Source organism: Lissotriton helveticus, chromosome 1_1 (genome assembly GCF_964261635.1).
Source record: "Lissotriton helveticus chromosome 1_1, aLisHel1.1, whole genome shotgun sequence".
NCBI classification, from domain to species: Eukaryota; Metazoa; Chordata; class Amphibia; order Caudata; family Salamandridae; genus Lissotriton; species Lissotriton helveticus.
This window is the reverse complement of record NC_136057.1, coordinates 1,851,671,551-1,851,696,086: the sequence shown is the minus strand read 5'-3', so window position 1 is coordinate 1,851,696,086 and position 24,536 is coordinate 1,851,671,551. Positions and strand designations below refer to the sequence as shown.

At 46.8% G+C, this 24,536-nt stretch overlaps 1 protein-coding gene across 4 annotated transcripts in view; it reads left to right on the top strand.

The window, feature by feature from the left end:
- The window catches only part of ALDH9A1 (aldehyde dehydrogenase 9 family member A1), a 262,831-nt gene that overhangs the window by 140,927 nt on the left and 97,368 nt on the right, over positions 1-24,536 (top strand). For all 4 annotated transcript variants that reach the window (XM_078641404.1, XM_078641401.1, XM_078641392.1 and 1 more), the window contains 2 exons: positions 10,263-10,392; positions 11,595-11,729. In XM_078641404.1, the coding sequence (XP_078497530.1) occupies positions 10,263-10,392; positions 11,595-11,729 (265 nt within the window). The remainder of the gene's footprint in view (positions 1-10,262; positions 10,393-11,594; positions 11,730-24,536) is intronic.

Here is a 24,536-nt window from a genome sequence, read left to right as displayed (position 1 = left end):
GGAGGATATGATTAAAAGGGTCCACTATCTTTAAAACCCCATTTCTCGGATGGGTAGCTTACTGTTATATTCCGGATGTGAACATTCTCTGGATAAGTTCGGTAGAGGCTTGCGGGGCATAACTGATCACAAGCCACTCCACAACCCAAATACTTTCCAGCAAAACAATCTCCCTAGCAAATATATTTACTGTAAATACATTTAAATCACAAAGTAAATATGACACTACAGTATTAAAATAAGAACTGACATAAAACCAACATCTATAGTGTTTGTAAGTCACCCAGCAGGCCTTTGAGCCCTAATGGCAGGGTGTATTATATTTTATGCGAGGACATCTACAGTATCAGATGCTCCTTTGATGTCTAGTTCTATTACTGGATATTAAAAGTGAACAGGGAAGCCATCTTGCCGTATGTAATGGGCACTGGCCAAAACGAGTTCCCCCTGCTACATAATGAATTCACTGAAACATCTTGTCAGAGGTACAGTATGAATACAGAACAGTTTCTCAACCTCCTCATGGCTATTAGCAAATATACAGATACCTAAAAAGGGCATTTATATTTGTCCATCATGGGCTTGACTTTCACTTTTGATCTAGTGATTAGAGCTAAATTATGGGGCACACTTTCTGTAATGGGCATGGATACTTCCTTAGTTGATTTTCTCCACGCTCTGCACACTGGTATTTCTGCCACCATGAGATTTGGGACAGGAGGCGAATTATTATTTTTCTCTAAATCGAGATGGGTGCGTATTGGCCCATTTTGTTTTTATTGTACACCAACAATCTTTGCCCCTTTTTAATCTTGCATGGACAGGATATACCCACGGTAAATGCTACATCTTTACCCACTTTATTATACTTTACCTACTTTATTATATGCCGATGACTGTGTTATTGTCCCAGACCACTATTGGTTTGAAAGTCCTCATTTACAAATTGTTCTAATTTATGGGCAGCCTTGACCTCGATACGAACCTAAAACATTTTATATGTTATGTGCAACACAACATAGTAAATCCGGAGGATTTTGTGTCCATGGGGGGAGGGGGGAGGGTAGAGATGGTTAGGTGTGTGGTTTTATTTATTTATTTACTGGCTATTCAGCTTTTCATTCCTTAGAAATGTTGGGCCATGCAAATCCAACGGTTGTTTAAAGTTCTACCTAGCGGCACTCTTTTTGAAAGTGTATAAACATAGATGGCTGCCCCTTTTAAGCTTTGGGCAGGGTTGTGGGTTACTGCCTAACTAAGCAAGCGAAAGCAAACCACTTTTGTAGGCGTTTGCTGGGTGTACTGCCAAACAGCCCCACTTCTTCATTCAACATTGTACTGGGGTTGGGATAAGTGGCAGACCATGTTGCATTAGCCTCCTATGTTATTTGCCTGTCCCTATGATCGAATCTCGGTACATCTTTCAATCGCAAGACTATATAGGACTGTTGCATGCGACCTGGGCCAGATCATATCTTGAATTAAGCATATTAACCACATATTGGGAAGACTGGAGTTATTCACCAACCTTTCTGCCATTCACAGGTGAGATTTCTTGGGCAAGAAAACAATACAGGAAAATTACTACAGGTAGAGAAGGTGACCTTAAATGTACTTTAAGGGATTCATAATTAACCAGACAGCTGGGTGGACAGAGCCAAATTTGCATTGGGTATCTAACCCTTGGGAGAGATTCCTCTTAACGAGATTCTGCCTGTGAACTATCCATTGCCTTCTCAATTTCCTTCTGGGGCAGGTTTTGATACGTAACTGAAGTTAGGCCAGGCCCTAAATTGGATTGATTGGGACAGCGCCCTGATGGAAAGCAAATTTAGATGTTGAGGGGGGAGGCGGGGCGGTCGTCTGGTGGGACGGCAGGAGATGCGAGGCAGTCAGATTGGAGGAGGGAAGGGGTTTGATGGGGTGCTAACAATTATGCTGAGGTACATTAAGTGCTGATTATAAAGTCTTAAATGGGACCCAATTGAGACCAAGTGGATGGAAGAGCTGATGTTTACATGACATTGTCGGGCAGCTCCCTGCTGCGCCTCTCTGAATATTGGTGCCCCGGGACTAGGCCCAGCTCCTTCATGCCCATAGCCAGCCCTAACTGTAATAGTTTGTGCATGTGATGAAATTCTCCCCAATTCCTTTTTACATTTAGTGTTCGTTTTATTTTTTTCTCTAAATTTTATTCTTGCCAAACGTGACTATTTCTAGTGCCAGTTCTTAAAGAATACACATGTACTAAATGTAAACATGCACTCTATTTCTTACGCACTTTAGGCAATTTATTAGTATTCAACTCTGTGGGAAGCTTTTTGAAAAGCGATGTTACCCACCGGAAATCAATGCTTTTTAACATGTACGGTTTTACGTATTTAACTGTGATTTTTGATCAATCTATATTTGTGATCTTTTATGATTATTTAAATCAAAGTGTATGCATGTTTACCTCAGATGGCATATTTCACAGTACCAGATGGTTCTCAATATTGTGGTTCATCCCATTTGCTCCTGTTGGCTCACTAATTGGCCGAGGTGCACATCTCCCTCACAATCTCCTCCCTCTGCCTCTAACCAATCACTTCTGGTGACATGGGCTAGTTGGCCTCCAGGGCTCAGACTCTGACCTCCTTCAACCCCAGACTGTTGCACCCACTGTATCCTTTACCCCCGGCTTCGAGCAGTCGCGGGTGTACCCCCGCCCCCTTCCCTCCCCTCCCTGGGAGGGCAGCTGAGAGTTGGTTCTGTAGTAGGGGATCTCTGTGTATAGTCATAATCTAGTGAATAGTCCCGCCCATGTGCGTGGACCCCGGAGCAATCAAAAATCTCTTAAAGTGTCGAAAAAAATGCAGAACTGCACAGACACTTGAGAGAGAATTTAAAGACAGATAATGCAGCCTATAAAAGCTACACTGTCCAGTACTTCAACTAGAAATTCCACCACAAAATCCACAAAACAGCAAAGCCTGTACAGATTTCCCTTGCTTTAACAGCAAACACCCTCGGAATGATAGAGAGGAGAGCCTTGACAGTCAAGCCCCATAGGCTGCCATTATGTGGCTCAGAATAGGATACTGTGCCTTTAAGAGAACCTTCCAGAACTTCACAGTATCCCAGAATGCACTGCAGGTCCCATTTACTTTCAGTTCTTTTTTCCGTCTCCTGCAAGCAGGACCCTGGAGCATTGAACTCTCCCTTTTCCAGGGTTTTTGGTGATTTTTCACTATTAATTTCGATTTTGAGTGCTTCTAAAGTACTTTAGTGCTGTTCTTCTTGGTTTTTGCTCCTTTTGGTTGTCAAATATGCCTGCATTATTTGACAAATGCCCGGAGTGCTCCAGGAAGAAGGCAAAATCAGATTCCCATGAGGTGTGTATCCTCTGCCTTCCCTCTTCCCACCTCCTGGAGGAGTGTGAGATTTGTCAAGGCTTCTCTGGCAGGACCCTGAAGGACAGACAGAAGATCAGGCTTCAGGGCCTCGAGGAAAGAAGGCTGAAGGCGCAAGTTGGGTGTGGAGGGGCTTCTTCTGCCCATGCTGAGGCCTCTGGGGGGCTCCCCAGGGGCAGGAAGACCAGCAAACGTCCCCATTCTCCGTCTGGGTCGGTTGCTCTGACCACGACGTCGAGAGGGATGACTACGGTCTGCTCCCCATCTCCCCAGGGCTCTGGGTCGAAGCGCCGTTCGCGAAAAGGAAACGATCGTCGTCGAGGGGGTCCTCGTCGTCGAGCCTGCCGTCGAGGTCGCCGTCGAGGCGCAAGAGGTCGCCGTCGAGGCGCAAGAGGTCTTCGTCGAGGCGCAAGAGGTCGCCGTCGAGGTGGACGAGGTCGCCGTCGAGGCATGGAAGACGGTCGACGCCGAGGAAGGGGCGTTCGACGTCGAGGGGCCTACGCTCGCCGTCTGGTCACCGTTCTTCGACGTCGAGGAAGCGTGGTGAGAGGCCTGATGCTGTGGGAGGCTCTCCACAGTCCAGATCTGGAGGCGGGTCACCGGGATCGGTGTACTCCGAGGTGTATACTCCATCGCAGAAGCATGTTACACCTCCGCCTCCGTTGCCGAGGGGTCTCCCTCCGAGGGCTCCGACCCCTCCTCCGTTGCCTGCTCTGCCTCCACCTCCTCCACCGGTGCCGCGGCCTCCGGTGCCGGATAGGCCACCCCCAGTTCCACCGAGGTCGGTCTCGTTGCCCAGGCTTCCGACCCCTCCCAAAGGGACCCATAAGCCGCTGGTCCCGTCCAAACCCAGGACTCCCACCTCAGGGAGACCGGCAGAGCGCCCCAGGCCTAGGAAATCGCGGTCACGCTCCAGACGGAGAGTAAGATCGAGGAGTAGGCGCAGGTCCTCCACCAGATCTAGGCATCGCCATAGGAGGCGTGGATCCAGGTCCCGTACGGACTCCTCTAGGACTCTCTCATATTCGCCGACCTTATCGGACTCCCCGGAGACAAGGGTGTCTCCGGTGGACGACATCAGCACGTTCCAGGAGGTTCTCCTGAGGGGGGCTACGAAATTGGGCATCACGGTGACGGCTCCTACACCTACGACGTCTGTGATTTTCGAGACACTTCACAAGAAGCATCTGTCTCGCCCTCTGCTGCCATTGGTGCCAGGGCTGGTCGAACCTGCGGAGGAGCTGTTCCTTACGCCTGCGGTAGTGAAGGCCGCTCCCTCCCGACTTCTGAAGAAGTACAGAGCACCGGATTCGGACCCGGCATTTCTGCGGATGGACCCAGTACCCCACTCCGTGATAGTGACGGCGGCCAGGAAGTTACACTCTACCTCCCCGTCCTCCACCGTGCCGCCTGATAAAGAGAGCCGATGGATTGATTCGGCTGGAAGGAAGGCTTGTGGAACATCTTCCACGACCATGAAAGCCTCCAGCGATTCGGCATTGCTGGGGCGGTACGGCCGTGCCCTGTGGGACTCCCTAGACCAGTTCACGGACCTTCTGCCACGAGACAAGAGCGAGGACTTCCTAGAAATACTTAAGGAAGGGATGCTGGTTTCAAACCAGGTCATGCTGGTTTCAAACCAGGTCATCAGCGCCGCTGCGGATATCTCGCTGTTGGCGGCCCATGGTTATTGTCACGGGATTAACCAGCGCCACCATGCTTGGCTCAGGCTCACGTCACTCAAGCCGGAGGCACAGCAGCGGGTGGCCAATCTGCCCTTTTCCGGAGAAACACTGTTCGGAAAACATGCCGATGATGAGATGGCCCGCATGAAGGCGGAGGCGGAGACCCTGACGGCTGTGGGCTTGGAGAAGCCCAAAGACAAGAAGTCCTACCGCCCGTTCCAGAGACGGTTCGGTGTGCAGGGAAAAGGACGAGGGCAGTCTTCGGGACAACAGCAGCAGCAGCAACAGCAGCAGCAGTTCCGGAGACCCTTCCAGAAGCGCCAGAGGGGTAGAGGTGGACAACAGTCCTCTACCGTGAACAAGGGCCCGGCCGGGTCTCGACCCTGAGCGGTTACTTCCCCTTCATCCGTTACCCGCTCCGGTGGGGGGAAGCGTTCAATTTTTTCTGGCAGAGTGGAGAAAAATTACTCAGGACAAGTGGGTGCTGAATATTGTTTGCAATGGATACAGTCTTCGGTTCACCAGCCCTCCTCCATAGATTCCTCTGGTCAGCTCGCAGTATCAGCTGCGCGAGCTCCAGTCGGAGGCCGATATCCTGTTAAGGAAAAGGGCGATCGAAGACGTACCTCCGTCTCAAAGAGGAAGAGGTTTGTACTCCCGGTTCTTTCTGGTCCGCAAGAAGGACAAGAACGAGTTCAGGCCCATTCTGGACGTGCGACAGGCAAATAAGTGGATTCGCAGAGAAAAGTTTCGCATGCTGTCGTTGCATCAGATTTATCCCCAGTTGCAACAGGGAGACTGGCTATGTGCAATAGACCTACAGGATGCATACTTCCATGTGCCCATTGCACACACACAGGAAGTTCCTGGGATTTCTAGTCGGCACCAATCACTATCAATACACGGTACTTCCATTCGGACTGAAGTCTGCGCCCAGGACTTTCTCGAAGTGCATGGCAGTGGTAGCGGCACACCTGAGGAAGAACAAGGTGTTTGTCTACCCGTACCTGGACGATTGGTTGATCAAGGCCTCCTCCTTCTCTGAAGCTCAAGCGCACTTCCGGAAGACGTGCGTTCTATTGAACAAGCTGGGGTTGCACATCAACATGTCCAAGTCTGTCCCGACTCCGGTCCAGTGCATTCAGTACTTGGGAGCCACCATCGATACGATGTCTGCAAGCGTGTCTCCTTCGGAGGAGAGACGATTATCACTCCTTCGGAAGCCTCAGGCTCTTATGACCACTCCATCTACAACAGTGAGGACGGTGTCTTCTCTACTGGGGTCGATGGCCTCTTGCATCTTCCTGACGCCACATGCGCGGCTGCACATGAGACCGCTGCAGGAGTGCTTGGAAGATCAATCAGTGGGACCAGAGGAGAGGTTCTTGGGACGACCGGATACGTCTGTCTCAGCACGCTCTTCAGTCTCTGAAGTGGTGGTGTTCGGCGGAGAATCTCCTCAGAGGGGTTCCCTTCCACAAGGACATTCCCATTCAGACTCTCATGACGGATGCTTCTCTCCAGGGATGGGGAGCGCACTCCGGAGACTTACAGATTCAAGGGACATGGTCCCCGACTGAGTCCACGTACCACATCAATTTCCTGGAACTCAGAGCTGTTCACTTGGCACTGAAGGCTTTTCACCCGTCCTTCCAGACCAACTCTCTGCTTGTACAGACGGACAATACGACCACGATGTATTACCTCAACAAGCAGGGGGGCTCGAGATCACGCACCCTGTCACAGGAGGCGCAGGCGATCTGGCACTGGCTTCTGGCCCGAGGACTGACGATAACGGCCACTCATCTGCCAGGTGTGCAGAATGTTCAGGCAGACGCACTGAGCAGACTGATTCAGGAAAACCACGAATGGGTCATAAACGACGAAGTACTAGGAGAAGTCTTCGCAAGGTGGGGAGCTCCAGACGTGGATCTGTTCGCCACCGCAGAAAACAGCAAGTGCCGAGACTTCGCCTCCAGGTACTACCAGCCGGGGACGCTGGGGAATGCGTTATGGATCAACTGGTCGAACAGCTTTCTGTGCGCTTTTCCACCCATTCCCCTGATTCCAACGGTTCTCATCAAGCTGTCCCAGTCCAGGGCTCGGATGATCCTGATTGCCCCGGAATGGCCCAGACAGTGGTGATACACGGACCTGCTTCACCGGTCTCTCCTTCTTCACATGAAGCTGCCGTGCAGGCCGGACCTTCTCACGAAGTTCGGGGGGCGGATGTTGCACCCCAACCTCTCGTCTTTGAGTTTGGCGGCAGGGCTCCTGAAATAGTGCAATATGGCCATTTGAATCTCCCAGAGGATTGCATGGACATACTGAAGGAGGCTAAGCGACCTTCCACTAGGACTTCTTATGCTTAAAAGTGGAAGAGGTTTTGCATCTTGTGCAGGTCCAAGAACTATGATCCTACAACATGCAAGGAGGATGTCATCCTTCCATATCTGCTACATCTGGCGCAGTCTGGCCTTAATGTCCATTCCATTAAGGTTCATCTGGCTGCATTGACTGCTTACAGGAAATGCCCTTCACAGACTTCCTTCTTCCAGATCCCTGTGATCAAAGATTTTCTGGAAGGCTTGAAGAAAGTATTCCCTCCTGTCAGGCTTCCCTCGCCTTCATGGGAATTGAATGTGGTGCTGTCCAGATTGATGAAGGAGCCTTTTGAACCTATTCATAAGGCTTCGTTGCAGCACCTGTCCTGGAAGGCAGCGTTCCTTGTGGCCATTACATCGGCCCGCAGGGTGAGTGAAATTCAGGCGTTGTATTGCCAAGAACCTTATACTGTATTTCATGCTGCTAAGGTTGTTATGCGTACTCACCCTAAATTTCTTCCCAAGGTTATTTCTGATTTTCATGTCAACCAGACTATAACTTTGCCTAAGTTTTTTCAGAATCCTTCATCTCCAGCGGAAAGGTCTTTACATTCCCTGGATGTTAGGAGGTTGTTGAAATTTTATCTGGATAAAACCAAAGATATTCGTAGGTCAGACCAATTGTTTATCAATTATGGATCAGTCAGGACGGGTCTTGCGACCTCTAAGCAGTCTATCTCTAGGTGGATTGTGTCCTGCATACAATTGTGTTACCAAAAGGCTAATAAGACCTTAGGGGGCAAACCTAAGGCTCATTCCACCAGGGGCAAAGCTGCCACGACTGCTTTGCTTCGTAATGTTCCCATTGCAGAAATCTGCAAGGCGGCCACTTGGAAGTCGGTCCATACCTTTGCTAGACATTACTGCCTGGACACTGATGCCAGGGCAGATGCTCAGGTTGGGCAGGCTTCGCTGCGAAATCTGTTCGCACAATAGTGGTGTTATTTCTCGTTTCTCCACCGCCGCTTTGGTGTGGGGATGGGCTTGCCATTCTATTCACTAGATTATGACTATACACAGAGATCCCCTACTACAGAAGGAGTAGTTTCTGTCCTGTAACTCCAGTTCTGTAGTAGGGGTATCTCTGTTATAGTCATAAGCGCCCGCTCTCCTCCCCGGTGGAGAGAGATATTCATGTACGGAATGCTACAGGTATGGCGTGTTACGCCTTCAAAAAGAACTGAAAGTAAATGGGACCTGCAGTGCATTCTGGGATACTGAAGTTTTGGAATGTTCTCTTAAATGCACAGTATCCTATTCTGAGCCACATAATGGCAGCCTATGGGGCTTGTCTGTCCAGGTTCTCCTCTCTATCATTCCAGAGGGTGTTTGCTGTTAAAGCAAGGGAAATCTGTACAGGCTTTGCTGTTTTGTGGTGGAATTTCTAGTTGAAGTACTGGACAGTGTAGCTTTTATAGGCTGCATTATCTGTCTTTAAATTTTCTCTCAAGTGTCTGTGCAGTTCTGCATTTTTTCGACACTTTAAGAGATTATTTTTGATTGCTCCGGGGTCCACGCACATGGGCGGGACTATTCACTAGATTATGACTATAACCGAGATACCCCTACTACAGAACTGGAGTTACAGGACAGAAACTACTCCTTGCCTCTCCTTTGCTCAGCTGTGCCCTGCACTATCCTCCACACAACTGCACTAGTCCGAAACCGAACAGGAGAACACAGACCATCGACTAACGGTCCGGGGCAAGCAAAGCTTCGGCATCCCAGTGGTCTGGATGCAGGCAAAGTAGTGAGGGGTGCAAATAAAGGAGTGTTTATGAGCATGAAGTAGGGCACAGGATCTACTCTCTTGCACTGCATCCTGCATAACTGCATCTCAGACATGCTTTCTACATCACATTGCTAATAACACGCAGGTACATAGAATGGCCATGCTTCAAATCAAGGATCGTGGACTTGCTGTACGCAGATCTATCTTCCATCTAGACCATTAAAAAAAATGCGGTGTTGCCATGTCACACAGAAACCCTTTAAAGTAAACCATATTCGCTCTCCAAATTTTCTCGCCATTGAAGTGTTAATCTGCCCCTTATTTGAGAGACCACAAGCCATTTGTACAGCTGTTGGTCAATCATTTAGCAGTGCAGTTTACTGAATCTGCAATCCTTTTGCTGGGTAATCTGAATCTATACTTTAGGAGATGCTCTTATCCACCAATATTCATCTGCACGATATTAGCTCAGTACTACACTGTATCAAACATGTGGCAACGAGTCCATATGAAATGGTGCTTTCCAAACTTGGAAATTGACAAATGTGAGAGACTGGTTATGGTGAATGGTCAGACCAATTCAAGATCCCGGTTAATTTGCAGCTGATGAAATGAGACTCTTGACTAATTTGTGTGGCTTCGAAAAGCACATTACCACTGTGCACCTCAGTTCCATTCAGTGTCCTGCTGAAGAGTTCTTACAAACCTTTTGGTATAAGTATTGTATACATAGAACTGGACTTTTTTTTTCTCCAGTGGCTACGTATGCTTCTCTTGTTATGCAACCACATTGGAGTGGAGCGTAGGACACAACCATCAACACCATAACCTGCGGAGCTGCTCAGAAAATCCAATGCATTCTGAGTGTAGTAGTAAACAATTGAATTGGTGCTTTGTTTTCCATGTGTCAAAAGGGCTGCCTCCAGACTGTGTGCAAAGCTGCAAGGTTGTTACTGGTAACAAACCGTGAAAAGCCAGTTTGAAGCATTAATAGAGGCTGCTGATGTGGGGCAGCATGGGGTTGGGCTGCATGGAGGTCAAGATGTGACCACATTGTTGTTTTCCACAGGAGCGCCAGAAGGAAATTGCGACACTGGAAACTATCAACAATGGAAAGTCCATCTTTGAAGCCAACATTGATGTGGACATTTCATGGCAGAGTCTGGAATACAGCGCTGGCCTGGCAGGCAACTTGTCAGGTAACCTAACTATTTCAGACGAAACTGTGAGAAATGCAAAACAAATTAAATAATGGCGCAGGGCATCTATTTTAAGGCCTGTTCATCTTGAATACTGTACTCTGGTGTTTAACTGTGGTTCACATCCCATTGTATTGAAAAACTGCACATTTATAGATGACCCTGCTCACCACAGCCTTCCCTTTGCTGTACAGAGCTGTGACCCATCTGCCCTGTATTAAAATTGTTTATGCTCTAGTGATAATGTACTCCAACAGGATGAAACCATGTCAAAAATAAACCACCAAGGATAAAAAGCGAAGTGTCTGTTCGACAATCTAGCAGGATCTTGATTCACATATGCTAATATTTATCCGCAGAGTGCAGCTTTTTTGCTTTATACCTCACTGCATTGCCTTGCCTTTTCTCGCCTTGTTTTTGGCAACTGTGAAAGTATTCTGCCATCATCCCCAAGTTTGTGAGCCTATCTAACCAAAAGGTATCCCTACTGCCTACTCCATATGTTTGCACAGTTCAGGCTTCATGCTCTCACACTTACTATTGGCAAGCAAATTTAACTGTGTAGTGCCTTAGTGAATAAATCTTAATTGTGGACAAAGATCCACAAAATGCGCTATATAGTATCTATATTGTTTACATGTATCATCAATGGAGCTAAACAGTGGTTTGCCAACGGTTTCCTGTTTCGGGAGCCCTGAGAAATGTAGGGATTACCTATTTATCACTCTGCATAAAATGTCTATACCTTGGTTTTAGTTCAGCAATGTGGGTCTGCTATGGCTTGACATCCTTTGCAAAATTCTGTCATTGTTTGGGTTCTAAAGAGCATCTTGTTTACTAAAATATAAGTCTTGAATGCTTTCTGAAAATGAGTAGGTGTATATTAAAAAGGGTGTGCATGTACATATTTTGAATTTACTTGCATCATTATTTTAATTTACTTATTGCCGCTGTTCCATGTTTTTTGGAGGGGAGTTTTTATGTAGGTTGAGACTTTACTTTGATTATGAAGGTCTGCCTTTCACTCTGCTCGCAAATAGATTCACTTACTGATGTGGGCTTCACAGTTCTGAGATTATCCTCTACCGTACCCAGCCAAATGGCCGTTTTGTGCTCTGTCTTTGCAAAACAAGCAGGTGTTTTTCGAATTTGTATTTCTCCATAATATGAACTTTTGTTTTCCATTTGATTTCTTCCCATAGGTCAACACATTCAGCTTCCTGGTGGATCGTTTGCTTACACGAGGCGGGAGCCACTTGGGGTGTGCGTGGGAATTGGTGCCTGGAACTACCCTTTCCAGATTGCTTGCTGGAAGTCTGGTCCGGCTTTGGCTTGTGGTAAGAGCTATATGCCGATCGAGCTGCCATAGTTAAATAAACTGTTGCGATATGAGATACGCATTTCACACACCTATTGACCGGTGCTGGAATATCTACTCGTAATGTTTTCAGTGAGCATGTAGTAGACCTGTACACTACAGCATATTTTTAGATATAGCTCACTATTGGATATTTTGTAAGGTGCAATGCAGATGAATTGTTGGGGCATAGACCTAAAGGTCCAACTCAGATAATCCATTCTGTAGATAATTCATTCTGTTCCCTTGTGTGGTTGTGGTTTTTTTGTTTGTTTTTTGCCCTTAAATGCCAATCTACATTTGATACATGCCAGTTTTAAATACATCTGTGTTAATGTAATTGGGGACAGCCTTAAATGTGTTTCGCTTCTTGGATGGACAGTGACTCTGGCTAGCCTGATGGGGTACAGAAATACCCTTGTCCAGTGTACCTTCACCCTTCCTCCACCACAACAATGTAATTCTGAAAGTTATCCAGATGGTCAGGAAGAGCTCTTGGTGTTCAGTGATATTGGCAGCTGCTATGCAATTCTTTGCTAATAATACATTGTAGAAGCCAAATAGCTGGGGTTCTGTCACTTGGCCTTGGTGAAAAACATCAACACACTTTCATGATCATTTTACAAAGGTACAAGCACACTGAGAAGGCAGTAGATGGATGCCAGCAACATCATTCTATCAGACATAGAGGCCTACTGTAATAGGTCAGGGCAGTCTGTCGCCATGGCCAAAAAGGGCATTAAAAGATACCAGGGCCCTCATTGCACATAGGGTGCACTGCCCTGGGCTTTGCCGTGAAGCACCTTTAAGTGGTGCCCTCCTTGTGCAGTAGATAATGGGGAAGGGGGGACAAGGAACTAAATGAAGGTCCGGTGACTCGTGCTCCTGAGTGTTTGTTTGTTTGCTGGTTTATATAGCGCTTGAATCCACTCCTCATGGAGTATCTCTGCGCTTTTGGAACCGGTAAACAACGGGCGTGGAATGGAGGTTTTTAGAAGTTTTCGAAATGTAAGATGTTCTTTACATTGTCTCAGTGACAGAGGGAGTTTGTTCCACAGCTTGGGACCAGTAATGGATAGGGCTTTACCTCCATGTCTGGACTTTTTAGCGCGAGGGACCACCAGAAGGAGGTCTTTACTCGATCTGAGGGAACGTAATGGAACGTAGGGAACAAATTTCTGTTCGAGATAAACGGGCCCCTGTCCGTTCAAACACTTATGGATCAAGCAGCATATTTTAAATTTGGCTCTTTGTCGAATTGAGAGCCAATGCAGCTGTTCAAGGAAGGGCTTGGAAGCAGTTCTCGGGGGGGCATTCAGAACAAGGCGAGCTGCCGTGTTCTGAATGACTTGTAGCTTAGCCAGCACTCCTTCGTTTGCAGAAAGCAGCAAGCCATTACAATAGTCGATCCGACTAAGGATCAGTGCTTGGACGAGGGTTTTCTTAACCGAGTCAGGTAGTAAAGGGAAAACTTTGCGAAGCAGACTGATGGTATAGAAGCATATCCCTGAGATGTAGCTTGTATGCTGCTTCAGTGACAGATCGTGGTCAAACCGAATTCCCAGATTCTTCACGACCTGTTTAGGTTCAGGGACTGCTCCTAGGTCTGACGGCCACCATTCAGGAGTCCATAGAATTTTTGCCTCCCCAAACAACATAACCTCCGTTTTGTTGACATTACATTGGAGGTAGTTGGTAGACATCCATTTTGCCACTGCCTTCATGCCTGAAGAAAGAGTTCCTAACCTCAGCGGAAAGAGTTTTAAAAGGGAAGAGGAGCTGCGTATCATCTGCGTATGATACGGGGATGAAGCCGTACCTACGCAATACTCCTGCCAGGGGTGCCACATAGATATTAAAAAGGGTGGGGCTCAAAAAAGAGCCCTGTGGCACCCCCTTAAAAATCTCTGTTTCCGCTGAGCGATATGCACCCATGGTGACTCTCTGGGTGCGATCAGCTAGGAAACTCTTCAACCAGTCAAGGGCTTTATTCTTAATGCCAGCGTTCGACAACCGTTCAGTCAGGATGGAATGAGACACCGTGTCGAACGCTGCTGACAGATCTAATAGAACCAGTATGACTGGAAAGCCCTTGTCCTGGTACATGTGAAGGTCATCAGTGACAGACAGGAGGGTGGATTCTGTGCTATATTTGTGGCGGAACCCTGACTGGGAGTAGTCCAGGGCATTAGCAAGTTCAATATGTCCGGATAGGTGGCGGTTCTCATGTTTTTCTATAAGTTTACCCAGAAATGGTAATCGAGAAATGGGTCTTAAATTGGTTAGATCAGACCATGGAGTGGCAGTGTTTTTTCTTATCGGTCTGACAAGAGCTCGTTTCCACTCCTTAGGGACAACGCCTGAAGGAAGTGAGAGATTCACTAATTCAGTAATCATTGGGCATAGTTGTTCTGCCAGTGCAGGCATTATCCTGGCAGGGATGGTGTCATCTGGACTCCCACTCTTAATCTGCTTTATTAGTATAAACGTTTTTTGTAGTAAAATTGGGGGAAGGATATCCAAGGAGTGGTTGTCCGATATTGCTTCTGTTTGTGTCTGAGGGGATACTAGGTCTATAGGAGTGGCCCGGTTTGTGCACACTATTTTATCATAAATAATATTAATTTTATTGGTGAAAAAACAAGAAATTTCATCACACAGCTGTTGGGAGGCCATCTTAGGGGGATTCACATGCAGTAGGTTTAGCGAATGTTTGTAGGATTTGAAAAAGAACCCATGGGGAGTTCCCTGCCTCTTGTATTTGTGACGCAATATGGGTTTTTCACGCTGTGCGAATCGCTTTGTGGTAGAAGGATAATGCGTCCCAGTATTTTTTCTTATCCTCTTGAAGATGGGACGTTCTCCATCTTTTTTCTAGTTTCCTTGCACCTAATTTCAGTGTTCTTAGATGATCAGAAAACCACATTTCTTGCTTTTTAGCTGGCCTAGATTTGAAATGCTTCAATGGGGCAATTTTATCTATAACTCTTTGTTTCTCCTTCAAATCTATTAAGAGCAGGTTCAATATTATCCAGAGGTAGGAGAACCGGGGAATTACATTTTTCACCAAAGGTGGAGTTGGTAACTTTATGCCACTGTCTACGGACACTGGGTAGTGAACTGGGGCATGAAGGGGTAGGTGCATGGAAGGGGGTACTGAATGCTACAATAAAATGGTCAGTCCAGCTCACCTGAGTTGCCGGTGGGCAGGAGACAAGCGGGACGTTGGAGAGTATCAGGTCTAAGGTATGACCTGCCTGATGCGTAGGTCCACAATTCCTTAATATTAATCCTAAGGATGATAGATCTGCTAGTAGGGATTGTGCTTCCTTACAGTCTGGTCTCTCACTGTGAACGTTAAAATCTCCAACTAATATGAACTTACTATTATAATTGATATGTGGGGCTAGTAGTTCGACCAAAATATTAGAAAAGATGTTGTAGGGACCAGGCGGGCGATAAACTAGAGCACCTTTATAGTTTTCTTTAGGGGATATGTGTATTTTGAAAACTAAAATTTCAATTTCGGAAGAGCTGAGTTCTTCTAGGACCGAGATGGCCAGCTCTTCTTTGTATACAATAGCAATCCCGCCGCCAGTTTTGGCTGGACGGTCTAGTCTAAGTATTTTATAGTTGCAGGGGATTCCTAGAGTTATGGCTCGGGTACTGTGTGGTTTAAGCCACGTTTCTGTGAGATAGCATACCTCTGGTTGTTTGGAGGAGATTAGTTCCCAGACCTCAGCAGTATGTTTAGAAAGAGATCTGATGTTACACAGGATGTTATTCCTCCCTAATGGAGGGTCATCAGCAGCTTTCGAAATAGAGGGAGTCAAAGGATTGGGACAACTTCTATAGGACGTCTTTCTCATATGCGTAGAAAATTGCGTGTGGCACAAGCAGCAAGAGAAGGGTCCTTCAACCTCTGGTATTACGCTGCAGCTTACGCCTGGTGTATAGTGCGTATTTAGACTCAGCAGTACCTGCGACGTGCAAGTTAGCCTTTTCAGGATGGATACGTGGTGCATAATTGTTAAATCCTCCATGTCCCCTGGCCCGTTCTGGCGCGGACGGGCGCAGACGGGCAGGTCTTTGGCTTGTCTTCGGCGCGTATGAAGGCGCCCCCCTGCGCGCTAGAGCCGACAAGTGGCTTAATAGCCCTTAGTGTTCAAAGGCTAGAGCGCTAACCGCTCGACTGAACAATCAGGAAGTGTTTTAGGCGTGTCACTCTGGCTCGTACCTGTCCCGCCCTCCGCTCAACGGTATTGGATACTGAGTCGGACCAGGGCGGGCAGGCTGCAACACTGAGCACAAAGTTTTAAATTGATTCCTATAGCCCCTGTTAGCTCCGTGGATGAGCGTGATGCACAGGAAGTAAGTGTATTAAAATTATTAATCAAGATTAACACAGCGTGGTAATTTAAAATTCGTAATCAATTTTAAAATAAATGTCACATCGCATTTACAGATATCATCCAATAGAGCCTGCAGAGTATTCTGCTCTGCGTGTATTACCTGGCGCCAAGCGGGGTCGGGAGACACTGCCACTGTCTGCCTTACCGCCAACATGAGATGTAATGACTTAATCCCACTGGAGTCACTGTTCCTATGTAGAGAGAGAGAGACTAAAGTCGTCCTAATACTGTGGTACTTGGGAACAGTGTGTCCTGATCTTGGTGCCCTCACACATCCCAAAGGATGTCATGCTTCATCATTGGGCAATGCTCCTCGTTGGGCTGGCGCTGCAATGCCCTACGGGTCCCCCGAAGGGTCGCTTTGTCGGAGATCTTTTCAGGATAAAACCTTGTGGGTGCATGGGGGTGAGTGGCAGTGAAGTCCTAAAGTGAATGTTAAAAGATGGATGGAGGGGTGTCTCAATGATATATTAGAAAAAATATCGTCTGCCAACATTAAAAACCAAAACGGTTGTGCTGCTCAGAGGGAGATAATGGCCCTCAGTAGCAAGAGAAATCTAGCATTCCCCTAATGGACATGTTTGGTGGTCAACATGTTTCGCACTATCTATTGGTCTCAGGGGGAGATCCTAAGCACTTCTTTAGCACCAAAAAGAGTGCTGTGTAACAAAGGCTAAAGTGTCGAAGTGAGTGGCCTATATATGTTAATGTAGTGTCACTAAAGGTTGATACAGTATTCTGAAAAGACAAAAAAGAAGAAAGCAAGAGAAGGTAAGCGTAGTTAATACCTCCATACCCTCCACTAAGGGTAGTCCTTAAAAACAAGCATGATCCTGGGTTTCCATTGGTGCGCCAGGTGCACATAGTATATTATCGTCTATGGTGAATGTCCAGATAGTGGATCAAAATGCGGGCTATGGACATGTACTGACCATACCGAACAAACATATAATGGTGCTCAGGGCACAATGTAACTTTTGTAAAAAAGACACAAAAACACATAGTTGTAATTAAAACACTTGATTGCTGCCAAAGTAGGTAAGTATTTTCACATTGTCTGAACTTGGTAGCACCATTGATGGCAAACCTCAGGTCACTATGTACACTAAAGCGTTTCAGTTATCGTTTTGAGCTTACCTAGATTTTAAGAAGGAATTGCCCCATGAGATGCGGCTGTGGGTATCCTCGAGACCTGTTATGGCATCAGGTAAGGCAAACCAAGGTAGCGGAGCGTATGCAGCCATGCTATCTGGTTGCAATGAGTGGGATTGGCGGTGCAGTAGTACTTAATTTTTCATAGGTTTGTATGGCCCGGTCACCTACCCGACATCACACTGTCTCTGCTGAGGCTGAAATGTGAACACCGCTGTGTTTAAGTAGCGGTGCGGAGACCGGCGTGTGGGCGTATACACCTGCCGCTTGTTGTTGAATCCTGTGCCGGTTGCACTGAGTGCATCTGCGTATGTGTGGGCGATATATTAGGTTGGGCAAATGCAGGGGTGTGCCTATTGTGTGTGTCCGCGCTAGTGTGGACGCCATCTTTAAATGTTGTTTGACCTATACGCTAGTGTCTGTAAAGTCCGGGTAATAAATAATAATGGTGTATCATAGTCCAGTTAACTATGTTGTATTGGGACCACTACTCTGCAAGGTGTCAAGCGATATACATGCCTCACTGATGTCTCCATTGAAGATAGCCTAAGAAAGCCATTATAATTGTGCATATTATAGTGATCACAGGTTAGAGGAGCCCTCTATCAAGTAGTGTGGTGTACTCTACATAGGATACCTGGCAAGTAGTCTGCGCATGTAGTATGTACTGTCCCTTGTGATAACTATGCATAATGTTATGGGGATCGTAATAGTAAAGGAACGGGGGGTAAACAATCACAGAATAAACATAGTTTTTGTTATAATAGTGGTTGTATTAAAAAACAATCAAGATAGTGCAGAGTTGTTATGTCCAAGGTGGTCATGCCTACGCTAACATACATCTTAGGGCAGAATGGCCATATAACTGGTTCCAGAGGGGTCTGGAGATTAGTACATACAGCTTGGGGGACTCATTGAAGTTCAATCCAGGGGATCTGATCGTTGAGTCCCCATACATTGGTTCTTAGCTTGTAGACCCATCTTTGTTCTTTCCGGAACAGTGTCGTAGAATTCCATATTGGGTTGGTTTCTACAATGGTCCACTGGAGGTGTTCTGTTGTGTGTGGTTTTTCAATGAAGTATGTGCTCATCTTGGTTGTGTTTCGACCCCATCTTACGTTACTTCTGTGCTCGTTGATTCTGATTCTGATCCTGACCTGTTGTGTGGTCAATCAGTGGCGGTGGGTCCATTGGGGGCGTTGGGGCGTTGCCCCACTAGCCACCGTCCCACCACTAGCCACAGTAGTCATGTCACGCATTCAATTAAGTATGTATGTGCAGTGCAGTGCAGTGATTCAAAAATAAATTATCCTAAAAAGCGCACTCAGTCTGCGTGCGTGCGTCAATGAGAGTCTCAGCCAGCTGTACCGGGACAAGCAGAATCATTATTGGACATCGCGGAAGGGTGTGGGGGCGGGGCCAGCTGAGCAGAAATAGGAGCGCAGCAGGCAGCACAGTGTGCGCATTATGGACTAGTCCTTTTTTACGACTGGCCCACGCATGCGCACACACGGTAGTCCCTTTCCTCCTCCTCCTCCCCTCTAGCACGCAGACAGGCAGGGACCTGGGGGACCTGGGTGTCATATGGGCAGTATTCACCCTGCTCTTTATCCAATCCTGGCGCAGTGGCGCTGTTAAGCTGCGCCAGGATTGGCTGAATAAATACACTGCGCAGAGTTCAGCACTGGTGCAGAAGAGCGGGGGTCGGACCCATTCAGAAGATGGCGCGGGCCGGGACGGTAAGTTTTAATCTATATATTTTTTTTCATTAAACCCCTCACGCCAAGTCCCCCCCCCCCTTTTCCCCCGGCGGCCCGACGACCCCATTTCAACCCCCACCCACCTGTAATGCCGGCCGGCGGCCGTGACTGGAAGTGAAAGAGGTTGTCAGTTATTAGGCACCTCCGTCTTACCAGATGCATCCTTCTGGCGTGTGGGCCCCCCTTAAAGAGCAGCACCGGCACACAGCTGAGCTCCAATGCAGGAATGTGCCGCTCACCACTCCTAAAAGTCTCTTAAGAGAATATGAGAAACGCTTTGGTGTTTGTTTCACAGACTAATCGGGCAGATCACCTGGCGCTCTTTTTACAGATATGTATTTTATTCACTTTCTCTGCAGTTGCTAGTTTGCAGTGTGATCATGTACTCTTAACAATGGGGAGTAAGCTAGTTGGACAAAGGGGTACCTGCGGAGCGCTCTCGCTAATACAGGGGCCAAAGGGGGCTTTCGTCGTGCAACAGACTGCATTTTACAAAATTCTCCTAATTGCCTTTTATTTCTCGCTCAACTGCGTGGTGCAGGGGAATGAAATCCATCTTTTAACGATTCATTCTAGGGAGTACATAAAAAGAAAGCACCCCTCAAAGAACATCATACTAATAAAAAAATATAAACGTGCATTTTTTTCAGTTGGAGGTTTAAAACACCCAACAGGCTTAAACTAAAGATGCCAGACAGCTCTTATTTTAAAGATTGCATTGTTAGTGAAAACCTATTTGTGTGTGGTTGCCACCGAGAGCTCAACATGGTTCTGTGTGATGCGTTGCCCCGGATGGGTGGCGGTGCGCCTCGAGAGGGAAGGGTGGCATGTTAGACCTGAATGGTGGGAGCTCTGGGCGAGGGATAGTATGAGGGTCACATGATTCTTGAAAGGCCGTAAGAGCTGTTTGGGCTTTTTAAATGTCAGTAATTAAGTTTCTTAGATTTCTTCTTGTCACCGACGACGCAGTGCTGTACTCCCGTGCTTCAGTTTAAGCATCAAGAGAATTCTGGGAGTAGTAGTCAAAGGGTACTTCAGTTCATGCAAGTGAACAAACACATGAAAACTTTCATTTGTGAAAGAAAATCCCATAGCGTCACCTGGTAGCCTTAGATCTAAAAAGGGGAATTGCCTTGAGAATGACTGTAGGAGCAGTGGTCAGCAGCTCAAATGAAGGATGGGCTGCTAGAGGGGGTGTATTGTGTATTTGCCTTGAGACCAGTGTATTTCTCAGGAGTCCTTTGAAGGGTTGCCCAATTAGCACTGAAAAGTATTAATAGGTTGTTTAGGTTTCAGAAAGGCTGAATGGGCGCATACATGATTGTGAGAAGGAATGTTGGAGGTGCCTGGTTGGGGGTAGTGCAGGAAGAGTTCATGGTTGTGAGAAGGGTTATAAGAGCAGTGCATATATGAATGAAAGTATGTATGATGGATGCCAAATGGGAATACTTGACTGAGAGAGCTTGAAAGAGGGCAGGCGCACTGATAACAAGAGTTCTAGGACACTAAATCCAGTGCATGGGTACCCTACCGGATGATTAGCAGCGCTTGACGAACCAACGTAACATAACAGATGCACTTGGTAAAGAGGATGCTTGGAGATGTTTATAAGTGTGCTCACTTATCATTCAAAAATGTATAGTTAATATGTTCTGTAAAATCCACAATTTAAATAGGGTTTTAAAAAAAAATTCTTGAAGAGACCCGTGCCCTCTTTCACTTTGGGCTCTCTTGCTACGCTTGCTCAAGCAAAATAATTGGGTCTGTAATTTCCGCCCCACTAGTTTAAAAATTCACCAGCCGCCACTGGTGGTCATACCCATGTAAAGGAGGTTACAGGGACACTTGATGAGGTACACTTTATTCTTAGTGTTAGTTTGTATGTTTGCGTTGGGTCCATATTATGTCGCCCAGTTGGAGTTGCGTAGTGTGGTTGGTAAGGCCACATACATTACACTGTCCACATTGGTAATGTCCCTTCACTGCTGGGAGACCCCAGAGAGTGGTTTAGTCAGTAGTGTACTTGGTCTGTGGTCTTGTATGTACTAAGAAGTCCCTCAAGTTTTGTGTTTAAACTCAAACCTTGGACGTTCCAGTTGGAGGTCACCTGTGTTGATGATATGCCGGTGTTTTAGTACTATGCTCTTTACTTTGCTGGACATAGGTGTGAAGGTAGTCTCACATTTAACGATGTCCTCCTGTGGTTTTGTGTGAGTCTCATGGAGAGCGTCACAATGGTTGTTGTGTGCTCTCTTCCTAGCTGATTGTCTGGGCTAGTTCCTTTTTTGCAGGTTATGACTCACTACCTCAGCTTGGAGTTTGTAGTCCTAAACTTTGCTACAATTTCTTCTCGACCTCAGAAATTGAACATATGGAAGGTTTCCCTGAGTGTCTTGGGGTGATGGCTATTGTATGGTAAGAGACTGTTGAGGTCGGTAGGCTTCCTGAAAGTCTTGGTGGTTAGGTTGCCATTGACCATAATGATTAGTAGGTCCAAGAAGGGAATCTCCTTTAGTGAGGTGAACAAAGTAAACTTCAAATATGGGTCCCGCTGATTGATCCAATTGTGGAACTCAATGCATCTTTCCTCAGATACAGTCCAGAACATGGATATATCGTCGCTTTTATATCGTTTCCATTCCTTAATCTCCTTGAAGAAGTGGGTTATTCTCAGTTTGTATATGGGTTTTTTCAAAATTTGCTATATACAGGCATGCCAGGCTCAGGAACAAACGTGCTGCCCATACAAGTTCCGTGAACCTGGTTGTATATTTGGTTCTGGAATTTAAAGAAGTTGTTCTTTAAAGCTAATTCAGTGCATTCCATAATGAATTCCACCGGGAGCGTTTCTGTACTTGTTGTGGTTCTCAGTCTCTTCAATCGCCCTGATGGTGGCTTCCTGAGGGATGTTTGTGTATAATGCCTCTATATCCAGGGTGACGAGTAAGGTGATCTCATGGTATTCTGGGAGATTCTCGATGAGGCTGAGGGTGGCTTTGGTGTCTTTCAAGAAAGAGGGTGTTTTCTGGTTTTTAATGTTGGCAGAGGAATATCTGTTCTAATATATCGTTTAGCCACCCCTCCAGCCATCTTTTAGACTTCACTTTAAGACTTCACCGTCACTCACCCCCATGCACCCTACAGCTTTATCCTGAAAAGATCTCCGACAAAGCATTGCAGCACCGGCACGACTAGGAGCATTGCCCAATGATGAAGCATGACACCATTCGGGTGTGTGAGGGTACCAAGATCCCATGTACCACAGTATTAAGATGTCTTTAGTCTTGCCCCCTTGTGCCGACCAGCTCCATGCACCTTATTACAGTAAATATGCTGTTCACAATGCAGACACAAAGCCATTCCTGCACGTAGTAATTTAAGGCTGATCAAATGTTTGAAGCCATATGTCAGCAGCAGCTTTATTTGCATTTCAAGGCAGGGGGGTGGAAAAGATCTCCAGCAGGCATGTGCAGTGAGTGCACCTGCCTAAATAGAAATGCTGGGGTTTGGGGGTTGGTCCCCAGAAGCCCCTCTCTTGCCTTCCTGGGGTGTGGGAGTGGATTAACACCCACTGTGCGCTGTCTCGTGGCGCACAATCACTGCTCCTCTTGACTGCCTCTTTGCTTCTACGCCTGCTATAATGGAGTGCTAAAATGGGGTATGTTCCCATGCGAATGAGGGACCATCACCTTAGATAGCATTGCCGTAAATTTAGCAGTAGTGCACACTGCATTACAGAAGGGGCTGTGCAAGCCTCGCTGCCCTGTTCCTTGACACCAAAGGGCCCTGGGGGCGCAAACAGTAGGTGCTCACGCCGATTGCATCCCATCCGCAGGGCACTTATGATCATATCGTGCCCTAGATAACGTGCATCTTATTGCTGTACAATGCCAGGGCAGTCTCCAGAAAGTTAAAGCCTCATTGAAATCTCCCCCCCCCCGTTCCCCCAGTGTGCCAGTTAATTATACTGGAACGTTACCTGAGCTACTCCGCAGGTGTTCTGTTAACACTCTGCTCTAAAAAGCTTCCATCTGGAGTTGTGTGAATTTAGTACAGTATTACTGTTAAGGCTCTTGGCCTCTGCCTCCTTTCTCCTCCTCCTGTTTTCTTGTTCTAAATGGTACTCTTATCTACCCACAACAGAAGCCTGTCACCTCACCCCAGCTTGTAAACCATTGGTTAAAGGAGAAACTTATCCAACGTGACATTTAAAATTACAGCTCTGTAGAAGCACCCTCTTAACATACCCGTTGGGGGTGAAAGGTTATGCAGCATACATAGAAAAATATTCAAATACAGTAAAAGAATATGGTCATTCAGGATTAAGGTTGTCTTTCTGTGTTTTGAGCAAATGCATTGAGCTGAGTACGTCTTACTGACCCTCTCTTCCACATCCGAGATGGGTTGTCCTTATGGTGGTGCATAGATTCTGCAAATATCAAATCAAAGTCCTCATCTGCAGCCCAGCTGGAGTTCTTTTTCCTGGGTATGTCAATTTTCACTGCCCCGCTTGGAGGGACCCAACAAATGGGCACCCACAGGAGCTATCGCCAAAGGGTTCCACATACTGAGCCAGTCCCAAACTTTCTGTGCTTTCCCAAAAAATAGTTTTGCCCTCATGTATAACCTTTAAATTCACCAGGTAGAAATTCATGTATATTAATTGTATGTACTTCTTCTTTTACAGCATGGAAGGAGCTTTGCAGTTGTTGCATCTGGACAGTATAGTCTGGCCAAATGCTGATCAGTGCAGTCAATGATAAGATCTGGTGTCAGGCGAGATTGCCCGAGTATTACATGTCAGTCCTCCTAATTTAGGAAACTGGCTTTCATAGGCCGTGGGTAGGTAGAGGAGCCCCAGGTGGAGCCTAGTCATCGGGAATCTGTGTGCCTTTCAATACCAAAGCAGTGGAGTAGGTCGTATGCAGAAATCCAAGTGTCTAAAAAGCATTCAAGGTTTGCCCTTCACCACCCCAACTAAACTGATTGATTCTTTAGAACCTGCCCTCTGCATCCCCCTTTCTAGATGGCCCACCACACCCTTAAAATGTACAACCTCTGTATGGAGAGTTTGAACTGTACTTTCCTGGTGGAGATTCTAGTGTCTGTTTTGGTGACTCATTCCACAATCCTCTTGAGGTCTTGGCACAGGAGACTGTCTTCGGCCCCACCCCACCGATCTGTGTTTCTAGTGTTGCATGTTAACTTGAAGTTTCTTTCAGGAGTTAACTGTGTATTGGTGGAATTGTTTGGGCATGTTGATTCATCCTGACTCTGTGATGAGTGTCTCGGCAAATTTGTTTCTTACTTTGCTGAGGGCTGCTATCGCCTGTGGCTACCTCATGTTGCATGGGGTGGAGGGGGCGAAGCAGGAGTGCAGGTAGGCCTGCGCAGATAACAAGTCTGGGAGCAGTACTAGGCACAAAGAGGGTCCAGTGAGTGAACAGTTGGCACAAATCACCC